This window comes from Xenopus laevis, chromosome 3S (genome assembly GCF_017654675.1).
Source record: "Xenopus laevis strain J_2021 chromosome 3S, Xenopus_laevis_v10.1, whole genome shotgun sequence".
Classification (NCBI taxonomy): domain Eukaryota; kingdom Metazoa; phylum Chordata; class Amphibia; order Anura; family Pipidae; genus Xenopus; species Xenopus laevis.
In genome coordinates, this window is record NC_054376.1 from 101,312,473 (window position 1) to 101,332,639 (window position 20,167).

At 39.2% G+C, this 20,167-nt stretch overlaps 1 protein-coding gene across 2 annotated transcripts in view; it reads right to left on the minus strand.

Moving 5' to 3' along the window:
- Positions 1-241: 241 nt before the first annotated feature.
- The window catches only part of grk6.S (G protein-coupled receptor kinase 6 S homeolog), a 37,401-nt gene continuing 17,475 nt past the window's right edge, over positions 242-20,167 (minus strand). For both annotated transcript variants that reach the window (NM_001094044.1, XM_041587656.1), the window contains 9 exon segments: positions 242-1,567; positions 6,405-6,539; positions 6,633-6,770; positions 6,948-7,085; positions 9,504-9,712; positions 9,799-9,888; positions 10,823-10,860; positions 11,379-11,569; positions 17,105-17,245. In NM_001094044.1, the coding sequence (NP_001087513.1) occupies positions 1,517-1,567; positions 6,405-6,539; positions 6,633-6,770; positions 6,948-7,085; positions 9,504-9,712; positions 9,799-9,888; positions 10,823-10,860; positions 11,379-11,569; positions 17,105-17,245 (1,131 nt within the window). In that variant the 3' untranslated portion in view covers positions 242-1,516.

A 20,167-nucleotide genomic window follows, 5' to 3' on the forward strand; every position in this document is an offset into this window, starting at 1 on the left:
CCAAACAAGATACCAATAAAACAATCACATTGCACAGGATTAAAACCAACATATATGTTTTTACAGAGCAGAAGACAATTATGTGTTGTCATACCAATAGCAAAACCCTTTGCACTGAAATATAAATGTAACACACTCGCTTACATTCAAAATTAAATAACCAGCAGTAGAGGAAAAATGTAGAATTGCATTGAAACCATAAATGTGAAGATTACTGGCACTCAGGAAAGTTAAAAAAAAGTGGTATTTTCAACATTTATTAGCAAGTATGATTTTGATGAAGCACATAGTAGGATGAACACATTTAGCATACATGTCATTGAGTTAGATATGTCTTTATATGTGACTCCTCTACAGATGGGGCTTTTAAGACCAATGATTAAAAAAAATTAAAATTAAAACACACGGTTTTACTTTATACACGAAATCCAATTGTTTTGTTAAAGGGGTGGTTTACCCTTACGTTGTCTTTTAATATGATGCACAGAGTAATAATCTTCAATTGGTCATTTTTATTATTTGAATGATTTAGCTTTATGATATGCAGCTCTCCAGGGTGGAATGTCAGCAGCTATCTGGTTGCTAGGGTCCAATTTACTGTAGCAACTGGGCAGTGCTGTGAATGAGAGACTAATGAGATGAATAGAAGAAAGCCTGCGTAGATAGGAAAGTGATAAAAATATAAATGCTGTGAAATTCTAGCACCTTGGCTGCCAGGGACCCTCATTTTGAAAGAGGCAGAAGAGGAACTATATATATAAAACATACTGAAAAGTTGCTAGGAATAGGGCTGTAAGTGAACGTAAAGGCTAACCACCCCTTTCAGATCTAACCAACTCATTCCTATAGTTTAGACTGGGGCCTTATGCCAAGATGCACTGCTGCAATAAATTAAAATGCATGAAATGTTGGCATGTTGAAATGCAAAAGCACAAACTGTCTGTCCCTGGAAATAAATTACTAGTTCTCTGGAGCATTTCACATAGGATTTTTGAAATTTAAAAACATATTCATTTAACTTTATATATTATTGCAATAAAAAAAAAAAATACACAATAAACAGGTGCCTGAAATGAACATAAAAAGGAGGTGGTTCTGTAAGGGAGGAGGGTCCTTAAGCTACATATTTTATATATAAAAACAAAATTTGTTTCATAAACAAAATAAAAACATCTCTTAGTTTATAGGTAAAAAGAAAGAAATAAACATTCTCCCTAGGGATTTCCACAGACGTGTCCTTCCTGAGAGGCCAATGAAGTCCTTTGACCTGTGGCAGCGAGGGAAGGCCATACTTTACCTGTGGGACAAGGCACTGGAAATATATATTCCTACATTGAAAAACGTGACTTTATACATTACTACTGAATCCTTAACTCCTCTGCTGGGAGAAATTCCAGTGACCCGTTGCTGTGAGCAGCAGCCCCCTATGAGCAGGGAAGATATATGGCTGTAAATGTGCAAAACATGTAAACGGATCCATCTTAGTTCGCAGTTCAATTCTGAGGCCCCACTGGGGCTATAAGCGCGTCGGCTCCTCTTCAATATCGCTGCAATTGCCACAGCAGTCCTGGATGAAAGAAAAGGCGGAAAGTGATAATGAGTAAGAAAGAAGGGGAAACGGATCACACGGGTTACCATAACTGATAATCAACAACAATTAGAGCTGGGAACATTAGAAACCATGAGCGAGCAGTGACAGGTCTATTCACAGTAAAGGTCAGTGAGAGGGGATGTGCTGGTGCCTCCACTAGATGCCCCCACACAAGTCTCTAGCTCATTCTGCTCAGGACCCAAGCAACACTTTATTATAATTATCATGGAGAAAAGTTTCGCAGGAACAGCTTTCCTGTGGCAAAAAGCATCTCTATTCCACGTGGGAGAAGCAAAGTCTGCTGCAGGGAACGGCAAGGTGACTGATGGTGTTTGTGTAGGACATGTCAGTAAACCCTAAAGTAAAAAAAACTCTACCCCCCTACCCTACATAGACCTCCATCCCACCTCTCCCCCAGCCTAGCTGCTACCCCGGGCAAATGCCCCAAAGTCTTTACTTAATCCTCGGTGCAGATGGTGTCCAGCGGAGTTCACAGCAGCGATCTTCTTCACTTCGGTCTCCTTCAGGAAGTAAGTTCCGTATCGGCGCATGTGCATGTGCGGCGCATGTTCAGTTGAAGCAATCTTTCGCTTTGTGACAACTGCGAATGCGTCGAAAGTCATGTCAATTGCCAAAGTGAAGAAAGAAGTCCCGAAGATTACTGATGCGCCAAAGATGGCGCCTGTGAACTCCGCTGGACAGAATCTGCACCAAGGGGTAAGTAAAGACTTAGGGGCATGTACCCGGGGTAGCAGCTAGGCTGGGGGGGAGGAGGGTAGTTTTTTTTTCACTTTAAGGTTTACTTCTTCTTTAAAGGGATACTGTCATGGGAAAACATGTTATTTTCAAAGCGCATCAGTTAATAGTGCTGCTCCAGCAGAATTCTGCACTGAAATCCATTTCTCAAAAGAATAAAACTGATTTTTTTATATTCAATTTTGAAATCTAACATGGGGCTAGACATATTGTCAGTTTCCCAGCTGCCCCCACTCATGTGACTTGTGGTCTGATAAACTTCAGTCACTCTTTACTGCTGTACTGCAAGTTGGAGCCATATCATCCACCATCCCTCCCCCTCCCCCCAGCAGCCTAACAAAAGAACAATGGGAAGGTAACCAGATAACAGCTCCCGAACACAAGATAACAGCTGCCTGGTAGATCTAAGAACAGCACTCAATAGTAAAATCCAGGTCCCACTGCGACACATTCAGTTACATTGAGTAGGAGAAACAACAGCTTGCCAGAAAGCAGTTCCATCCTAAAGTGATGGCTCTTTCTGAAAGAACATGACCAGGCAAAATGACCTGAGATGGCGCCTACACACCAATATTACAACTAAAAAAAATACACTTGCTGGTTCAGGAATGAAATTTTATGTTGTAGAGTGAATTATTTGCAGTGTAAACAGTGTAATTTAGAAATAAAAAACGAAATCATAAATATCATGACAGAATCCCTTTAACGTTCTAGTTATCAGAACATAATTGTGTTCTTATGAAAGCCATTATAGCATGGTGAGATAGAAAAAGACACAAAAATACAGGCCATAGTAAGTAAGCTTTCACCCTCGCATCTCCCCCTGACTGCCCTTCAGGCTAAGTATTCCCATCCAATGTTTTGGGTCCCCTTAGAGACCACAGTTTTATTCCTACTGATTATTTTTTCCATATACTATTTGGAACTACTTTTAGCTATGCTTTTTTAAAGCAAGTGTTAAAATATTAATAGCTTCTATCTTTTCTCGGTGGATCACTCACTAAGAGCAGCAGAGAAAACTCTCCAGTGATTTGAAAACAGCATTGCAGCAAAGGCTCCAGACATCAATGCAAGTAGCCTCTAGTCTGGGCTCAGCCTCTCAACATCAGTCTTGCTTCATATCACCTCTACAGGCCAATCGGCGTTTCATATGAAAGTTGACTATTATATCCTGGGTTACCCATTGTTTTCCCTCCGATTTAAACATAGCAGATCAATAAACAGCCTTAAGGGCATGTATTTGAAATCTTGTTGATTTTTGAGCATTCGATCGCAATGCAGGAGTTAACTGATCCAAGCCTCCATTATGGGCCCATACACTGAATGCATAGGGTAGAATGAAATTAAATACAATACACTGAATGCATAGGGTAGAATGGAATTAAATAACCTGTGTGTGTGTGTGTGTGTGTAAGAGCCCTTAAGTGTTTGTATGCTTTAAAGACCTTATAAAACCAAAATATTTTAATCTGTTCCCAGTCAAATACATTAAAAAGGCCCCCTGACATTCAAAATGCAGCTTCTATTGAACAAGCTGCATTGGCTCTGCTCCCATGCCTTTCTTAATCTTTCCAGTTCCATACTGTTCTTTTTAAATAACCAAAAGGAAAATGCTACATACACTGAAAAGGCTTTGTAGAAAAAAAATCTGATATTATGTAAGAGCAAAAAAGCAGAGAGACACATTTTAATTTACTAATATGATGAAAATCTGCAGTTATCACTGCACCTGCACATAAGGGTTCCTCTCACGATGATGCCAGCCCCACCCAGGAGGAAGCCGAACATACACAAAGCCAAACTCAGTCATTAAGATGCCAAATTTAGGCAGATGTAGAGAAATATGAAGCATTATTCTTTCACACTCTTAAAACGGATTGGTCCCCAAAATTACCCTTTCAAAAAGCAAAGAAATGCGTCAAATTCCTAGGTATCAAAATTCCTAAGCAGCACAGGGAACTATACAAACTAAATAGGAGACATAAAATAGATTCATTGCAAAGGGAATGTCAGACCTGGGAAAAACTTCAACTAAACATTCTTTGGTTGAATACATCTTTTAAAAATGGTTTTCTTTCCCAAACTGCTGTATGTTTTACAAATGTTGCCATATTTGATCAGGCCCAAAGATTTCAAATTATTAAATCATACATAACGGACCTTCATTTGGAATAAAAGACATCCTAAAATTAGTGCACTCAAACTACAACACCACAAATTGGAGGGAGGCCTTAATCTACCTAATATTAAAGAATACAACAAAACAAATTTACTGGCCCCCTCATTCAGTCTATCTACCTCGTTAGATAACGCCACTTCTCCTAGTGGCCTACAAAACCCTATTTTGTATTCCTGGCAGATTCAAGGCCATAGCAACATTAGGAACCTACTAGGAACTGACATTTCTTTCCTCCCTCAAGCTACTCTAGCCTCCAAATTCCCATTTGTCACACAAAACTTATTTATTCTCCTCCAAATTCATCACTTTGGAATTCACATACTTAGGGACCTTTTGGAGACGGACAAAACAAACCCCGTTAACCTTCTGTGGAAAGACAACACCTAAGTGAAATCTACCTCCCAATTATCCCATCTACTTAGGATCTCAAGCTTTAAGGAGAGTGATGACAAAACTTTAGCTAAATGGACAAGTTTGCCTTCACACATAACAACATGACATACTCCAGCTCCACCGTCACTCTATGCAACTCCTCAACTCAAGCAAATACCAAGAAATGGTGCTCCAGATTTTACCCAACTCATACTTAACCCCAGTGAAACAGAAGAAATTGGGTAACCTTCCTATTAGCAACTACTTACGCTGCCACACTCCAGATGCTTAACTTAGAGCACTGTCTTTGGACTTGCAACATTTCTGGATATAAATTAGCTCCCTCTGGATCCACTTAACTGGGAAACCGCTACAACCATCCTTTAAATGGGCCCTCTTTAGTAAACTACTTTATCCCAATCCACTCACTAAATCAGAAAGAGCACTAGCAGAACTCTTAGGAAACAATCCGCTTATTATGGAAACAAAGACAAACATGCTAACTCTCCTGCAAGATGAAACCCACCACAGACTGAACCCTCCAGTAGTCACCAAGTCACTAGAATGAACCCTCCAGTAGTTGTCAAGTCACTAGAATGAACCCTCCAGTAGTTGTCAAGTCACTAGAATGAACCCTCCAGTAGTTGTCAAGTCACTAGAATGAACCCTCCAGTAGTTGTCAAGTCACTAGAATGAACCCTCCAGTAGTCGTCAAGTCACTCGATTTTCAAGTCCCTAGGATGCTGTCAACGTAATATCTCCTGATCACAGAAATGGGTTGAGTCCAATATGAGTCACTCTTTGATTCATTTATTTTAAAGGTTTTCTCTGGTTACTTTCTTATATTTACTGGTAGGGTTCCTTGTCTTTCTTAGCACTACCCAGTTTTTATTTTTACACTGAACTGTTCCTTTAAGATGGGACTACAGAAAACAAATCTTTGCAAACCCAGCGTTCCAGTAATACAAAAATCTATGCATTTAAAGTGGCAAAAAATAGACCACCGCCATCCGCTGCTTTGTATCATTGGAAATTTGGATTTGCACAAACCTAATGCAGTAAATTACTAGGCTAAACAGTTCAAACTATTTCCCAGGCATCCCCTTCCTGAGGTTGACATTCACAGCCACATTTATTAAAACACCAGCAAAAAATTGATGTGAAAAGATGTAATTATCAAGTGCCCTTGCTCCCAACAGCACTATACTCTTTAGCTTGCACCTATTTTATGGTGTAGAGCTTAGTCTGCACCATCCTTTTCCACAGGTGTACCTAGGAGCCTTAAAGGGCATGTAAAGGCAAAAAGATAAAATCCCATTTTTACTTTCTTTAATGAAAAAGAAACCTATCTCCAATATACTTGTATGTGATCTCTGTATTTACTGTATACATCAATTTATTGTACAACGCTGCTGAATATTTTGCCATTTTATGAATACATGTAAATAATTATGGGCCTTGACTGGCCCAGGGATTCTTTTAGATGAACCACTATGTTTTTGTTACCTGTCTGCTGAAGAAACATTGAAGTAGTCCCTTTTTGGGTTGTGGGGATGGCAATCCCCTCCAATCCAGGTCAGGTGGTACACTTCCATCTGTAGGTAGTGCGCTTAGATCCCAAAAGCAGTCTGTCTCCACAATCTAAATAAGTCATATATATACACAGATGTATATTCACTGTATACTGACCAAGCAATGATTTTCCCCCCCCTCCCATCAATGTATCTTACACACCTCATTCTGCCAAGGGATGCAGATGTTGCCTGTGGCACATTTGTGATAGAAGTCATTGTCTGTCTGCTCCAGATCAATCCCCTTTACTGTAGAGAACTGCTCTATATCCAAGACATCCTTACAGTAAATAGCTTGAGGCTGAAAATATATTACAAATATATTACAAATATGACTTTCAGCTGTCCACTCTATATAACAGTTGACTACACAAATATGAATGAGTTTGCCTATACCCTCCTTGTGAAATAAAATCTGTGCAAACATTAGACTTGCAGTGTTATTTGTACTGAGAGACGTGGTAAGCAATTATCTTACATCAGGCTTAAAGGGTGGCTCCAGTATACCAGCTTCAAGCCGCTTGAAGTTTATTTGCTTAAACAGGGGATGCTCCTTCACCTCCTGGGCACCTCTTCCTTGGCACCCTAAGCGTTCTTTGGGGTCTTTCAAAAGTAACTATAGAAAGAAGCAAAAACAAACTCATTTAACTACATTAAATGGAAAAAAAAAGCTACTGTTTGCATATAGCCTTGAACTCTGCTGCAATCAAAAATTGGAAAAATTGCAAGCTTGGCTAAGAAGAAGGGCCACACTTTTGTATTACTTTTATTTAGAGTACGTATTGTAACAGCCCCAACCCTTAGATTGTAAGCTCTCAGTTCAGCCTTCCGAACTCATGCTTAGATTTATACTTGGTCCATCTATGTGAGCTTTATAAATTAAAAACTCTGTGATTGATAGTCCCTGAGACATATGGCCATTAGAGGAGCAATTGCTGGCTGTTCACTTGGGGGATCCCCCATTAATAACGTGACAGATTTTATTAATGGAATGTGTTGTGCCGTATATATAGAATCATATGTACTCCTTTGGAGACTCCCTGAATATAAAAGTAAGTACAGTAGAACCCCCATTTTACATTTTTCCAGGAACCTGAAAAAAAATGGTGTAAAATCCAGGAAAATTTAAAATCAGGTAAACTTATGATGCATAATATATAGGTCGAACCACAAAAGAACAATGTAAAATGAGGGAAAACTTAAAATCTACTGTAGTGATGCGTGGGTTGGGATTTCCCTGACCCGCACCCAACGATAACCCACCCTCCCTTGGCCCGTGCCCGACCACATCAGACTTTTGGGTGGCTTTATAGACCCGCACCGCAGATAACATCACAAAAGGGGCAGGGCGAGCAAGCACAGCATCTATAAAAGACGAAGCCGGAAGCCGACATTTGATGGTGGCGGGCAGGGAGAGCAGGAGAAGAGCTCAATGCACACCCGTGAGGAAGAGTGCGAGGTCGGGCCGAACTCGCCCAATCTGCAGGTATCAGGCCGGCCCGCACATCACTATTGTACTGTATTGCTTATTTAATCATATAATAAAATCAATCATCTTTTTAGTCCAGACAGTTTTTATGTTTGGATAACTTCTAAATATAGAAGTAACGTGGAAGCAGCTTTATGATCAGGGGGGACAATGGCATCAACAGAGCCTGGGCATCCTGATAAAACACAAAGAAAAATGGATGGTGCAAAATACAGATAAAATGTTGCAAAAGAACCAGTTTCAGTCTGCTACAAAAGAGATAAAAAAAAATCTTGGGAGACAGTTGTCAGCAGAACAATATTATAAAACATGAGGGCAAAGTTACACTGGCGTTATACAAGAAATGAAAGGTTAATGTCCTGCAAAGGGCTAATCATTGGCCATTAAAGAAAATCTTGAAATTCCATCCACACAAAAACATTTAAACCAGAACGTGTCATGAGAGAATATTTTGTCTTATGACAAACCCCGTAGCAGGAAATTACAGACCTCCAGTTTTCTCCTGTCTAAACTTCTATTCATTTGCTCTCAGTGCTCATCTGACAATACAATACTCTCTATTTATTGCCATTGTGTATCGGAGATGGAACACATTCATGCCAACAAAAACTTGCAGATAAAAAGAAAACAGCAATTACTGACACAAAGTATTTAGGTAGCAGGTAACTCTCCATTAAAATGCCATGAAATATACCGAGGAGATCAAAAGCGTCATCTGATTATGATCATTTTGTCTATAACTGTTACACTGTATATGAACTGAAGCCGTAAACCGACAGCTAGAAACTGCCAACTAGACTACTCAAGGATGATGAACAGGGATGAGTGAGTACAGTACATGCTCTCTGCTTTGCCTGTGCCTCACTGCTTCTTTTTTTTTCAAAACCACAGGAAATCTCAATGCTGGCAGTTACGGAGATGGACAATGTTCTGTGATGCTTACTATGAGGAGCATGTGTAGGTGTCTAGGTACACACATGAAGAGGGGAAAGGTTTGTTTGAGGGTTTTTGCATAGAGGGTCTGTCTGTCACCAGTCTGTGTGTGTCAAACAGGGCACTTTTCATTCAATAAATAACATGGTAATGGATGATCAGGGCTATGCTATTCTGCTGCCTGGCAGCTACAAACAAAATCACTCTGCATTCTATTGGTCTTACTCCAAAACTGCAGATGGGTAGCTTCCTTGGATCCATTACATTTTTTGCTGTGGAACAGCACAAGTGCTTAAAGGAGAATTCAACCTGTGGGGAAAAAACCCTGTACCCCCCCACCCCAGGTAGACCCCCCTCTCTCCAGACTAACCCCCCCCCCCGGGGAGATGCCCCATACTCCATACTTACCCTTCGGAGTATCCTGGTAAAAAATCCCAGACATAAATGTGGCATTTTTAGCATAATTCTTTGTTCAGTTCTTTACCATACCAGCCAAACTTTCTGACAACACTTTCATTTCACTTTTATGTTTTCCTGAACTTACAAATACTCCTATTTTCTATAACAATAGTTTTATTTTAGATTTCAGTAAACACCAAATAATATACCCACCATTTTGCATAAAGATTGGGCATCAGGAGAAAACTTGGCAGAATACTCTTCTTGACCTTCCTTTACAAGCCTCTCCACCTCTTCACGTTTAATCTTTCTTTTTCTTTGCTGGAATGGAGATTGGCCCGCAATCATCTCGTATAGCAGACAACCAAGAGCCCACCAATCTGGGCTGAAAGTGTATCTCTCATTTCTCACCACTTCTGGAGCTGGACAAGGAAAAGGAATATATATATATATATATTAGTGGTCACTCTCATTATTATTATTTTGGTCCATATTTAGGAACACTCACCCATATAGCCAACAGTCCCTACTCTTCCCTTAATAGTTTGATCTTCTGGAATATGTACTGCAAGTCCAAGATCTGAGATCCTTATATGCCCTGTTGGATATGCCAAGAGAATTTTAATATCAGTTTACGTGACAAAATGGACCAATAACCTGTTTAAGAAAATGGTGTACAGTGTCTCACACACACACATACAAAAGAGTACTCCATACAGTTATTCTCTCTCTAACCCCTAATAAACAGTTATGAGCATGATGTAAGGTCTTCTATGGAATGCCACAACCCACTGTACTACACTGCCCCTGCATTGCTAAAGGATAATTTATTTGCAAACCTTAATGTATGTAAAATTAATTATTATTATTTATAATTTTTTTCAGTTTCAGAGCTATGCAAGTTTTTACTAATAGCCAATATAATGCTTTAACTACCAATATAATGAATTTCATAACAGCACCACCTGCTGGTCATTTCCTGTACAATCTGATATACCGTCAGATATATATATATAAAAATAAATTAACCTGATTCACCATTGCCCAGAGGGGACCTCTGTACAGGGAAAGTCTAAAAGCATGAGTACACTATTTTTATAAGACTTTGTTACACAAAATTTCTGCCAATTCAAAAGTGCACCCATGCTTTCAGGCTACTGCCATCTATATTAAACAGAGTAGGGAAGATTTTGAATATTTTGTCTCCTTACCCGGAGAGCAACATAACACCTGTGCAACAAAATGCTTGGCATTGCCCTGTGTACCACTGCTCTAATGATCTAAGGAAGGTTGTATCAATGAGGCTGAGCCATTGGAATGCTTAAACCTGCCAGCTGAGCCTTATTACCTTCACAAACTCTTGGGGGGCGGGTAAGCACAAGAAAATACATGATAGATTAACTTCTTACCATTTCCAGTGTGCAAATAAAAAGGAAAGATAAAAAATAAGAATATAGTGGTTTAAAAAAAACAAACAAACAAACCTAATAATTCTTAAGAAGTGTTACTTATGCACAGATGTGAATACATACCATCATCATCGAGCAAAATGTTTTCTGGTTTGAGATCTCTGTTAATAAAGGAAATAAAAAGAAAAAAAAAACTTATTATATACTCCAAGGAACCAAATCCCTTCAAACAATTTGGTCCCCTGGGAGGCCTCCCTCACTCCTCATGATGCAGTGGACTAATGAACCCCAATAACACCCTGCTCCCCTCTACCTCATAATGAAAGGCAGATAAGCTCAGCAGGATTAGGGTCGCTATTTCAGCCTGCTTGACTTTCTTGTCCTGGTTTTCTGGCAAAGGACCATGCACAGTTAAAGTCAAGGGTAGATCAGCTTCAACTGTGCAGAGACATGGCAGGTACCAAACATGCTATGCTACTCTGCGCTTTATCATAAATATTTGGAGGAGTCTGGCCTTATTTAGATGTGTGACTGGTGCAGTTTAAGAGGTGAAAGGCAGGTCTTTATAGCTAGGCAAGATTATATAAAGAGGTTTCTCCTCTTTTATGGCATAGTGCTCAATCGGGAAAGCCCCAAGTCTCCGGAGAGAAACCAATGTTTATTGATGATCACTACAAACCTGTAAACTATCCTTTCTTGATGAAGGTGCTCCAGACCGCAACAGATTTCTGCTGCATAGAATATAGCTCTCCCCTCTTCGAATCCAGCATCTCCCATGTGGTAAATGTGGAATTTCAGATCTCCTCCATTCATCAGGGTTAGTACCAGACAGAGAGCATCTTTAGTTTCATAGGCATATGCCAAACTAACCTGCCATGGTGAAAAGAAAGCAAAAGTCTTCTAGCTGCACAAACCTTCTTATGAATAGCTTCCTGAAAACTAAGCGCTTGCAGTGCTCATCGGTGAGCATTAAACTCACACAAGTGACCTTTGTATGAGATAATACAGGCCAACTAACCCTTCAGCATAGCATCAAGCTCTTCATTCAGTACTGAGACCAATAAATCACTTTACTTCCAGACAAAGCAAACGGTTATTGCCATATTCCCAACATTCCTGAACTATGCTGCAGCTTCAAGTTAAAGTTAAAGTAGAAGGAAAGGCTAAAATTAAGTAAGCTTTATTAGAAAGGTCTATACAAATACATCAGTAAACCCTCAAAGTAGTGCTGCTCTGAGTCCTCTGTCAAAAGAAACACAGCATTTCTTTCCTTCTATTGTGTGTACAAATGGGCTTCTGTATCATACTTCCTGTTTTCATCTTAAACCTCCAGGGCAGGGCTTGAACATGCTCAGTTTTCTCCTCCCCCTCCCCTCCCTGCTGTAATCTGAGCCCAGAGCTTTGACTGAGCAGGGGAACTCAGGCCGGATGTGATGTCACACCAAGTGAATATGGCAGCTGCTATTCTAAACAGAGAGCTTCTACAGCGGTTTATTCAGGTATGGTAAAGCATTCTACTGAATAAGGGTTAGTTCACACGAGGAGATTCGTGGGAGATTTTGTCGCCTGGCGACTAATCACCTCATCTTCTGAGCGGCAATCTCCCCGAACTGCCTCAGCGTGTTTTCCCATAGGCTATAATGTAAAGTCGCCTGCGCTAATGCACACGCGGCCAAGCGTTTTCCATAGTCGCCCGAAGTCAGGCAACAGGAAATATGTCAAATAGTTTATGTTATATTGGATATTGCTTAGCAAAAACCTAAAATGGATGTCGTGTGTGTTTACATAAATACATACATATATACATGGACAAACACAAGAAGTCCTCTGCACATTATCAATATATGAGACATTTTGTGCCTTAAGCTTAAACAAAACATAGATTGTTTGTCCATATATTGCAAAATATTTAAACTAGCCAACTATGTCAAAGTCATCCCAGGTCTGTCCAAATATACAGTATATATATGTGGCTAGGTGACTGTATGAAAGAGCTTTCTGCTAGGTACACAAACTGGAATACTATTTAGTTGTTCACAAAACTGATTAAGGATATAGCAGATCCACCAGCTACTCCTACTCGCCCAGCCTCTCAAATCTTTAGTTTCATGTGCCTGCTGATACCAATTTACACTCCAGTGTAAAGGTTAATTTTTACGAGAAGGGGGAAAAAAAACAACAAAGAAATGGACAATACTTTGGCCATCTAGGAAATCATGATATGTTGCTTATTATAAACCCACTGCCATGCAAAACATGGCATACTGAATATGTGTAGAAGCTGAGAGTAAAACATTTCGTAGAGAGTGGTTTCTCTAGTGAAGGCATATAGCTAGTAAAATTGTGTAATATGTGCAGGTCCTTACATAACTAACTGACAGTTCTTTTTTTACTTTATGTAAGTTTATAAGACTTGCCCCTTTTCTTCCCATACACTACAATGGACAGAAAATTCTCCAAGCCCACTGAAACGTATAATTTTGGGCCAAGATAGATTACACACTTTTATAAATACTACACCCAGATCATTTTAACACCATGTTACCCAAATTGTATAGCTTTATAAATATGCCCCTTATAGCACTGCCGTATTTATTGTTCTGAAATGTGTATTTCGCAATATTTTATCAATAATCACCTAGTTAAGAATTTTGACCATATCAGGAGATAAAGGGAGACTATGGGCCAGGACCCTAACATGGGTTATTAAAATAAGGTACATAATTAGTTCTAACCTGTTTCTAAAATTGTATTTTCTTTTTATGTTGGAAACCACATTTTACACGTTAACTAATATGGAAAAGGAAATGCGAGTGAAGGGGTATTTTCTGCATGTAAGATATTTAAGACAGGATATTTCATATCCTGTTCTTAAAATCCAAGTCTAATTATGAAAAAGTTACATATGTGAAAACATTGTACAAGAACAGAGTTTTGGTTATTTGGAATTTTATTAATCTAAATAGAAGAAAAAAAATAGAGATCCTGAGGGGAAAAAACCCCCTTCAAATCCCAGAATTCGCATACAGACAAAGGATGCTGTAGTTCTGTAGCTGGAGGCAAACCCTCTGTATAATGATTTTCTACATTTATCTAAACTGTGGTAAAAGAATACCTGAACCTCTCTCCAGTCTAAAGCTACATGATCAACCCTTAAAGGGATACTGTCATCGGAAAAAAAAAAATGTCAAAATGAATCAGTTAATAGTGCTGCTCCAGCAGAATTCTGCACTGAAATCCATTTCTCAATTATTTTATATTCAATAGCAGATAGATAGCAGCTCCCAAACACAAGATAACAGCTGCCTGGTAGATCTAAGAACAACACTCAATAGTAAAAACCCATGTCCCACTGAGACACATTCAGTTACATTGAGAAGGAAAAACAGCAGCCTGCCAAAAAGCAGAATTCTGCACTGAAATCCATTTCTCAAAAGAGCAAACAGATTTTTTTATATTCAATTTTGAAATCTGACATGGGGCTAGATATATTGTCAATTTCCCAGCTGCCCCAAGTCATGTGACTTGTGCTCTGATAAACTTCAATCACTCTTTACTGCTGTATTGCAAGTTGGATTGATATCACCCCTCTCTCCCTTTCCCCCCCAGCAGCCAAACAAAAGAACAATGAGAAGGTAACCAGATAACAGCTCCCTAACACAAGATAAAAGCTGCCTGGTAGATCTAAGAACAACACTCAATAGTAAAAACCCATGTCCCACTGAGACACATTCAGTTACATTGAGAAGGAAAAACAGCAGCCTGTCAGAAAGCATTTCTCTCCTAAAGTGCAGACACAAATCACATGACATGGGGCAGCTGGGAAACTGACAAAATGTCTAGCCCCATGTCAGATTTCAAAATTGAATATAAAAAAAAATCTGTTTGCTCTTTTGAGAAATGGATTTCAGTGCAGAATTATGCTGGAGCAGCACTATTAAGCTATTCATTTTGAAAAAAATTTTCATCCCATGACAGTTTCCCTTTAAGGTGCCACCAACGACAGAACCGAGGGTGCTTATGTTTCATGTTTCCAGGTTCCGTTTTAATCTGCACCTGGCTGCATGTTTGCTGACACACAGAGGCTTAATTCTTAAAAGCTGGATTTTAGTGGTTTTAAAGGTTTTTGAAACCACAATTAAAACTCACAAAAATGATCATTGAATTTATTAAAAATTCTGATTAGAGTTTTTCAGACATTTTGTAGCGAAAAAGTTTGACAAGCACTCCATTCACCTGTTGAATTAAAAGAAGTAAATATTTATTTTTAACATATTAAGAGCATCCTTTCCCTGACGTGTAGATACAAAACGCGTCAGGGAATGGATGCTTTTAATATGTTGAAAATAAATATTTACTTCTTTTAATCCAACGGGTAGAATGGAGAGCTCGTCAAACATTTTACGGGCTTGGGGAGATGCACCCAGGCCACCCGTTTGATCTGGTGAGTTCCTTCTGATAAATTACCCTCGATACTGTTTTAGGTATTTGTGAACCCAGGAGCGGGACACGGGGTTTTCAAACCCGGGTTACCACCTTTTTCGGGTGAGCTGTCTTAATGTGAATGCTGTAATTGGCCGCTAGAGATGCAATAGGCACCACACAGCAAAGCTTTTTGTATAATATTTTTTAGTGCCCTAATTAGCGGCGTTCACTTTTTGTTAATTTTAAGTGAACGGAACCGAATTTAGCACTATCATTTTTGTATTTAAAACCATTTTGTAGCGAAAAAAAAATCTGAAAACATCTAAAATTCTGATTTATATATCGGTTTATAAAGAGTCCTATAGGATCAGTGCTCCTCCCATTGACTTCTACAGCACCTTGACAGCTTTTACTTGGCCAAGTTTGGCATGAAAGGGTTTCGTTTTTTTTCCACATATTAAATCTCAATTTTTTAGAGCTTTTTAGAAATACAGGAAAAACCACAATTTTTTGGATTCCTAGAATAGAAATCACAATTCGATTGCTAGTAAATGGGCCCCATGGTGTTGCATGACTGAAAGGGTTAAATGAATAACCCTAAACTCTGGTAATAAGCAAGGCTTAAGTCCGGAGAAGTGCAGCTGCTGAGGTTTAACATTACTATTCAAACAAAGATTGTGCAAAGTAGTCTAATAGTGTGTCTGCCGAGACTAAATACAACTTCACCAGTGGAACTGAAATTATTCAGCATTCATTCTCATTCTGCTATACCAGTAATATGAATCAAAGGATTTATAGCCAAAAAACTGCACACAGCCTCTAGTGTGTGGGATGTGCCTAGCAAGGACTGGCTGACTATGTGGAGTACTACATAGAAGCCTTTGGTCAGGCTTCTTTTTTTGCAAAAGCGCTAGATTTTGTAGGATGCTGCAAAATCTGATTGTCCATAATGTAAAAATCAGATTAAACAATGTTGGGTGGTTTCTTGTTTTCACACATTTGGCACGTTTGAATCTCCTTTGGGTGATTTGGTTTCCTCCAGCAGCTTAAAGGGAAAACACGTTTTTTTCAAAATGCAACAGTTAATAATGCTTCTCCAGCAGAATTCTGCACTGAAATCCATTTTTCAAAAGAGCAAACAGATTTTGTTATATTCAATTTTGAAATCTGACACGGAGCTAGACATATTGTCAATTTCCCAGCTGCCCCAGTCATGTGACTTGTGCTCTGATAAACTTCAATCACTCTTTACTGCTGTACAGCAAGTTGGAGTGATATCACCCCCTCCCTCCCCCCCACTCCCAACAGCCAAACAAAAGAACAATGGGAAGGTAACGAGATAGCAGCTCCCTAACACAAGATAACAGCTCCCTGGAAGATCTAAGAATAACACTCAATAGTAAAAGCCAAGTCCCACTGAGACTGATTCAGTTTCATTAAGTAAAAATAACAGCCTGACAGAAAGTAGTTCCATCCTAAAGTGCAGGCACAAGTCACATGACTGGGTCAGCTGGGAAACTGATAATATGTCTAGCCCCGTGTCAGATTTCAAAATTGAATATAAAAAAAAAATCTGTTTGCTCTTTTGAGAAATGGATTTTAGTGAAGAAGTCTGCTGGAGCAGAACTATTAATGGTTGCGTTTTGGAAAAAACATGTTTTCCCATGACAGTATTTAATAACATTCTGGTAGGTTACTTTGACTTAGGCAATATTGACCCTATTCTGTGGTAGGCAGAATGGATTCAAAGTTCCAATTGGGAATAGGTCAGTTTGAAATACCGAACCCTGTCTGTCATGTCAGAATAATATAATTACCGTAAGATGTAATTATCATGGAGTGAAGATATGTGCAACATTACTTTCAGTGGTTCCCTTCACATGCTGCTCGACTACATCTTCGGCATTAATATACGATGCCCCCCAATCACCCACATATGGAATATTTATCCATTTATCCTGCAGGTGGAGCTGTACTTACTACAAACCTGCTGTTGACTCTCTCTAAGATCTGCTTCTCATTTAGAGCCATCGATTCCCCTTTCCTTTTCTTGATGCGCTTCTTCTCCAGTTTCTTGCAAGCATACATCTTCCCTGTGGCTCTCACTTGGCAAGCGCATACCTGAAATTACAGCAATTCTTTGTTGGAATAAAAACTAAAATTATTTGCCCAGTGTACACAGAGTTTAGTGTGCCCAACAAATCAAAATAATGATAATATGCTCTTTCCCAAACGCCAAAGATTCATGACTGTTAAAGGGGAAGTCCACTATTAAATTATCTATCAGTGTGTTTTATTGGGACTCCTTCTAAGCAACTTTTTAAAATGATATATCTAATAGAAGTAATTCAAAAAATTACTATTATCTATTACTATTAAAAATTATTATATTTTAAAATGATCTTCGTCTTTAATTGTTATTAGTCTTTCTATTCCAACTATTTCCCACCTGTCAATGACTATGGCAACTAAATTACAGTTAGACTGCATGACTTATGTTTTATTATTCTTATTTGTACTGCTTATCCTTATGTTGAATCCTTACTCCTAGCTGCTGCCTGGTTGTGGGGGTTACACGTCCCTATAATGCATTAAAGATACCCTGTCATGGGAAAACATGCTGCTCCACCAGAATTCTGCACTGAAATCCATATTTCAAAAGAGCAAACAGATTTTGTTATATTCAATTTTGAAATCTGACATGGGGCTAGACATATTGTCAATTTCCCAGCTGCCCCAGTCATGTGACTTGTGCTCTGATGAATTTCAATCACTCTTTACTGCTGTACTGCAAGTTGGAGTGATATCACCCCCTCCCTTTTCCCCCCCAGCAACCTAACAACAGAACAATGGGAAGGTAACGAGATAGCAGCTCCCTAACACAAGATAACAGCTGCCTGGTAGATCTAAGAACATAGTAAAAGCTCAGTCCCACTGAGACTGATTCAGTTACATTAAGTAGGAGAAATAACAGCCTGCCAGAAAGTAATTCCATCCTAAAGTGCAGGCACAAGTCACATAACTGGGGCAGCTGGGAAACTGACAAAATGTCTAGCCCCATGTCAGATTTCAAAATTGAATATAAAAAAAAATCTGTTTACTCTTTTGAGAAATCGATTTCAGTGCAAATTCTGCTGGAGCAGCACTATTAAGTGATGTGTTTTGGAAAAAACATGTTTTTCCATGACAGTATCCCTTTAAGCAGAGATGTAGGGACACCTATTTTTCTGCAGATTTTAGGTTGATAAAGCGACTGCTTGCAATCTGCACATTCACATTCACCTTTTTTCCCTCAGCAAGACACGCTAGTGAACACGCAATAACGAAATCTATGTGCTGGTTGTGTCACCCTGCTAGGGCTGCTTTTAGAAATACACAATCATCCAGGAAAGTTAAACAATAATATGCCGCAGTTCAGCTTTATTTTGCTTTTCCATTCACGGGGCTTGAGATTTTAATATAGAAAAGCCTCTGAAATAAATCAGACGAGTTTTCAGCTTCTACATTTTTGGCCTATGTTTACAGATCACTGACCATAAAAGGAAGAATGCAATTAGGCTCTTAAAAGATCAGGCAGAAAAGGTCAGTGAAATCTCTAAGGAGCAGAGTACAATCCAGAACTGTGGATGCCTACGAGGGTTCAAGCAAAGGACATTAAAGTAAAGACAAAATATACTAAATGGAAAGTAAATTCAGTTTTATGGTAGTGCCACACAAGTCTGTGAGTGCAGGCACAGAAATGTGCAGAGGCCAACGGCAGCAGAATCATTGCTGGAGGCAAGATTGGAATTTTCAAAGTATCAAGGATATTGTGGTTTGAGAGTACCCACCTTGACCAGACAGTTCACATTAATTAGGGGAGAATCCCTATCACACTCCCCCCCCACTTGGGTTAATGAAGGTGTGAGCACAGTGTTTCAGCTTTGGATAATGTGGTTATCAGAACACTTTTTTAATCTAACAAAGACGCAGAAGGTGTTTTTATTGAAAAAAAAATACTACACTATATTTAATTCTGTCTGCCTTTTCCTATGCTATAAGCGCTGGCTTCCATTATACCTTGACGAAGAATACAGGAAGCCAAGCCAAGGGAAAGTGATGGGGGTCGTGCTCCTTGCAACTGATGCTTTCAAAGCATACCTACCTGTCATTTTTACAGTAATGGAAAAAGTATCATCAAAGGGTCAATAATACAGACATTCGTACATTTTTAACCCGTAACTCAGAATTTGGTGCTATGGTGTGCAAATAACAACACTGGTCCTGGCAGTTAAATAAAAAGAGAATAACAATTTTACCAGCATGGATACACGGATCATGTAGTAATGACATAGTACCCATCTTTAGTCAAGTAATAAAAGAAGCTATGTTTGCTAAACTTCTAATCAGCCTATGCTTAAAGGGGCTGTTCACCTTCCAAACACTTTTTTTTCAGTTCAGTTGTTTTCAGATTGTTCCCCAGAAATAATGACTTTTTTTCAATTATTTTGCATTATTTATTTTTTACAGTTTTTTCCAAATTCTAAGTTTAAAGTTGAATGTTTGTGTCTCTGGTGTTTGAGTCGGACAGCTCAGTAATTCAGGTGCAGAATAAAAACGGATACAATTTTGCAATATTTAGTTGATACATTTCTCAGCAGCATCTGTGCAATATTAGCAACTATTGTATCAATTCTAACAGTCGCCTGTAATGAAACTCAACAGTAGAGTCCTGCAGCAGGTCGGGTACCTGCGGGTTACCCGCAAAAACCTGCGGGTTGTGGGTAGAAGTTCCGGGTGCGGGTATAGACGCGGGTCGGTGGTTCTGTGGGTTTGCGGGCCGCGACGCGGGTCTTCTCAATAGCGATTTTTCCTCCTTTTTTCTGATCACGCCTACTTCCAATGATGTCACTTCTGGTTTACAATGACAGCACTTCCTGATTCTTAATGGTCAGCGGTTTGCGGGTCCGGGTTGCAGATAATGTACTTGCAGGTCGGGTAGCTGGTCCAATCGGGTAAGAAAACAGGTAGCAGGTCCGGGTTATAGGTACGACTGGGTTCCAA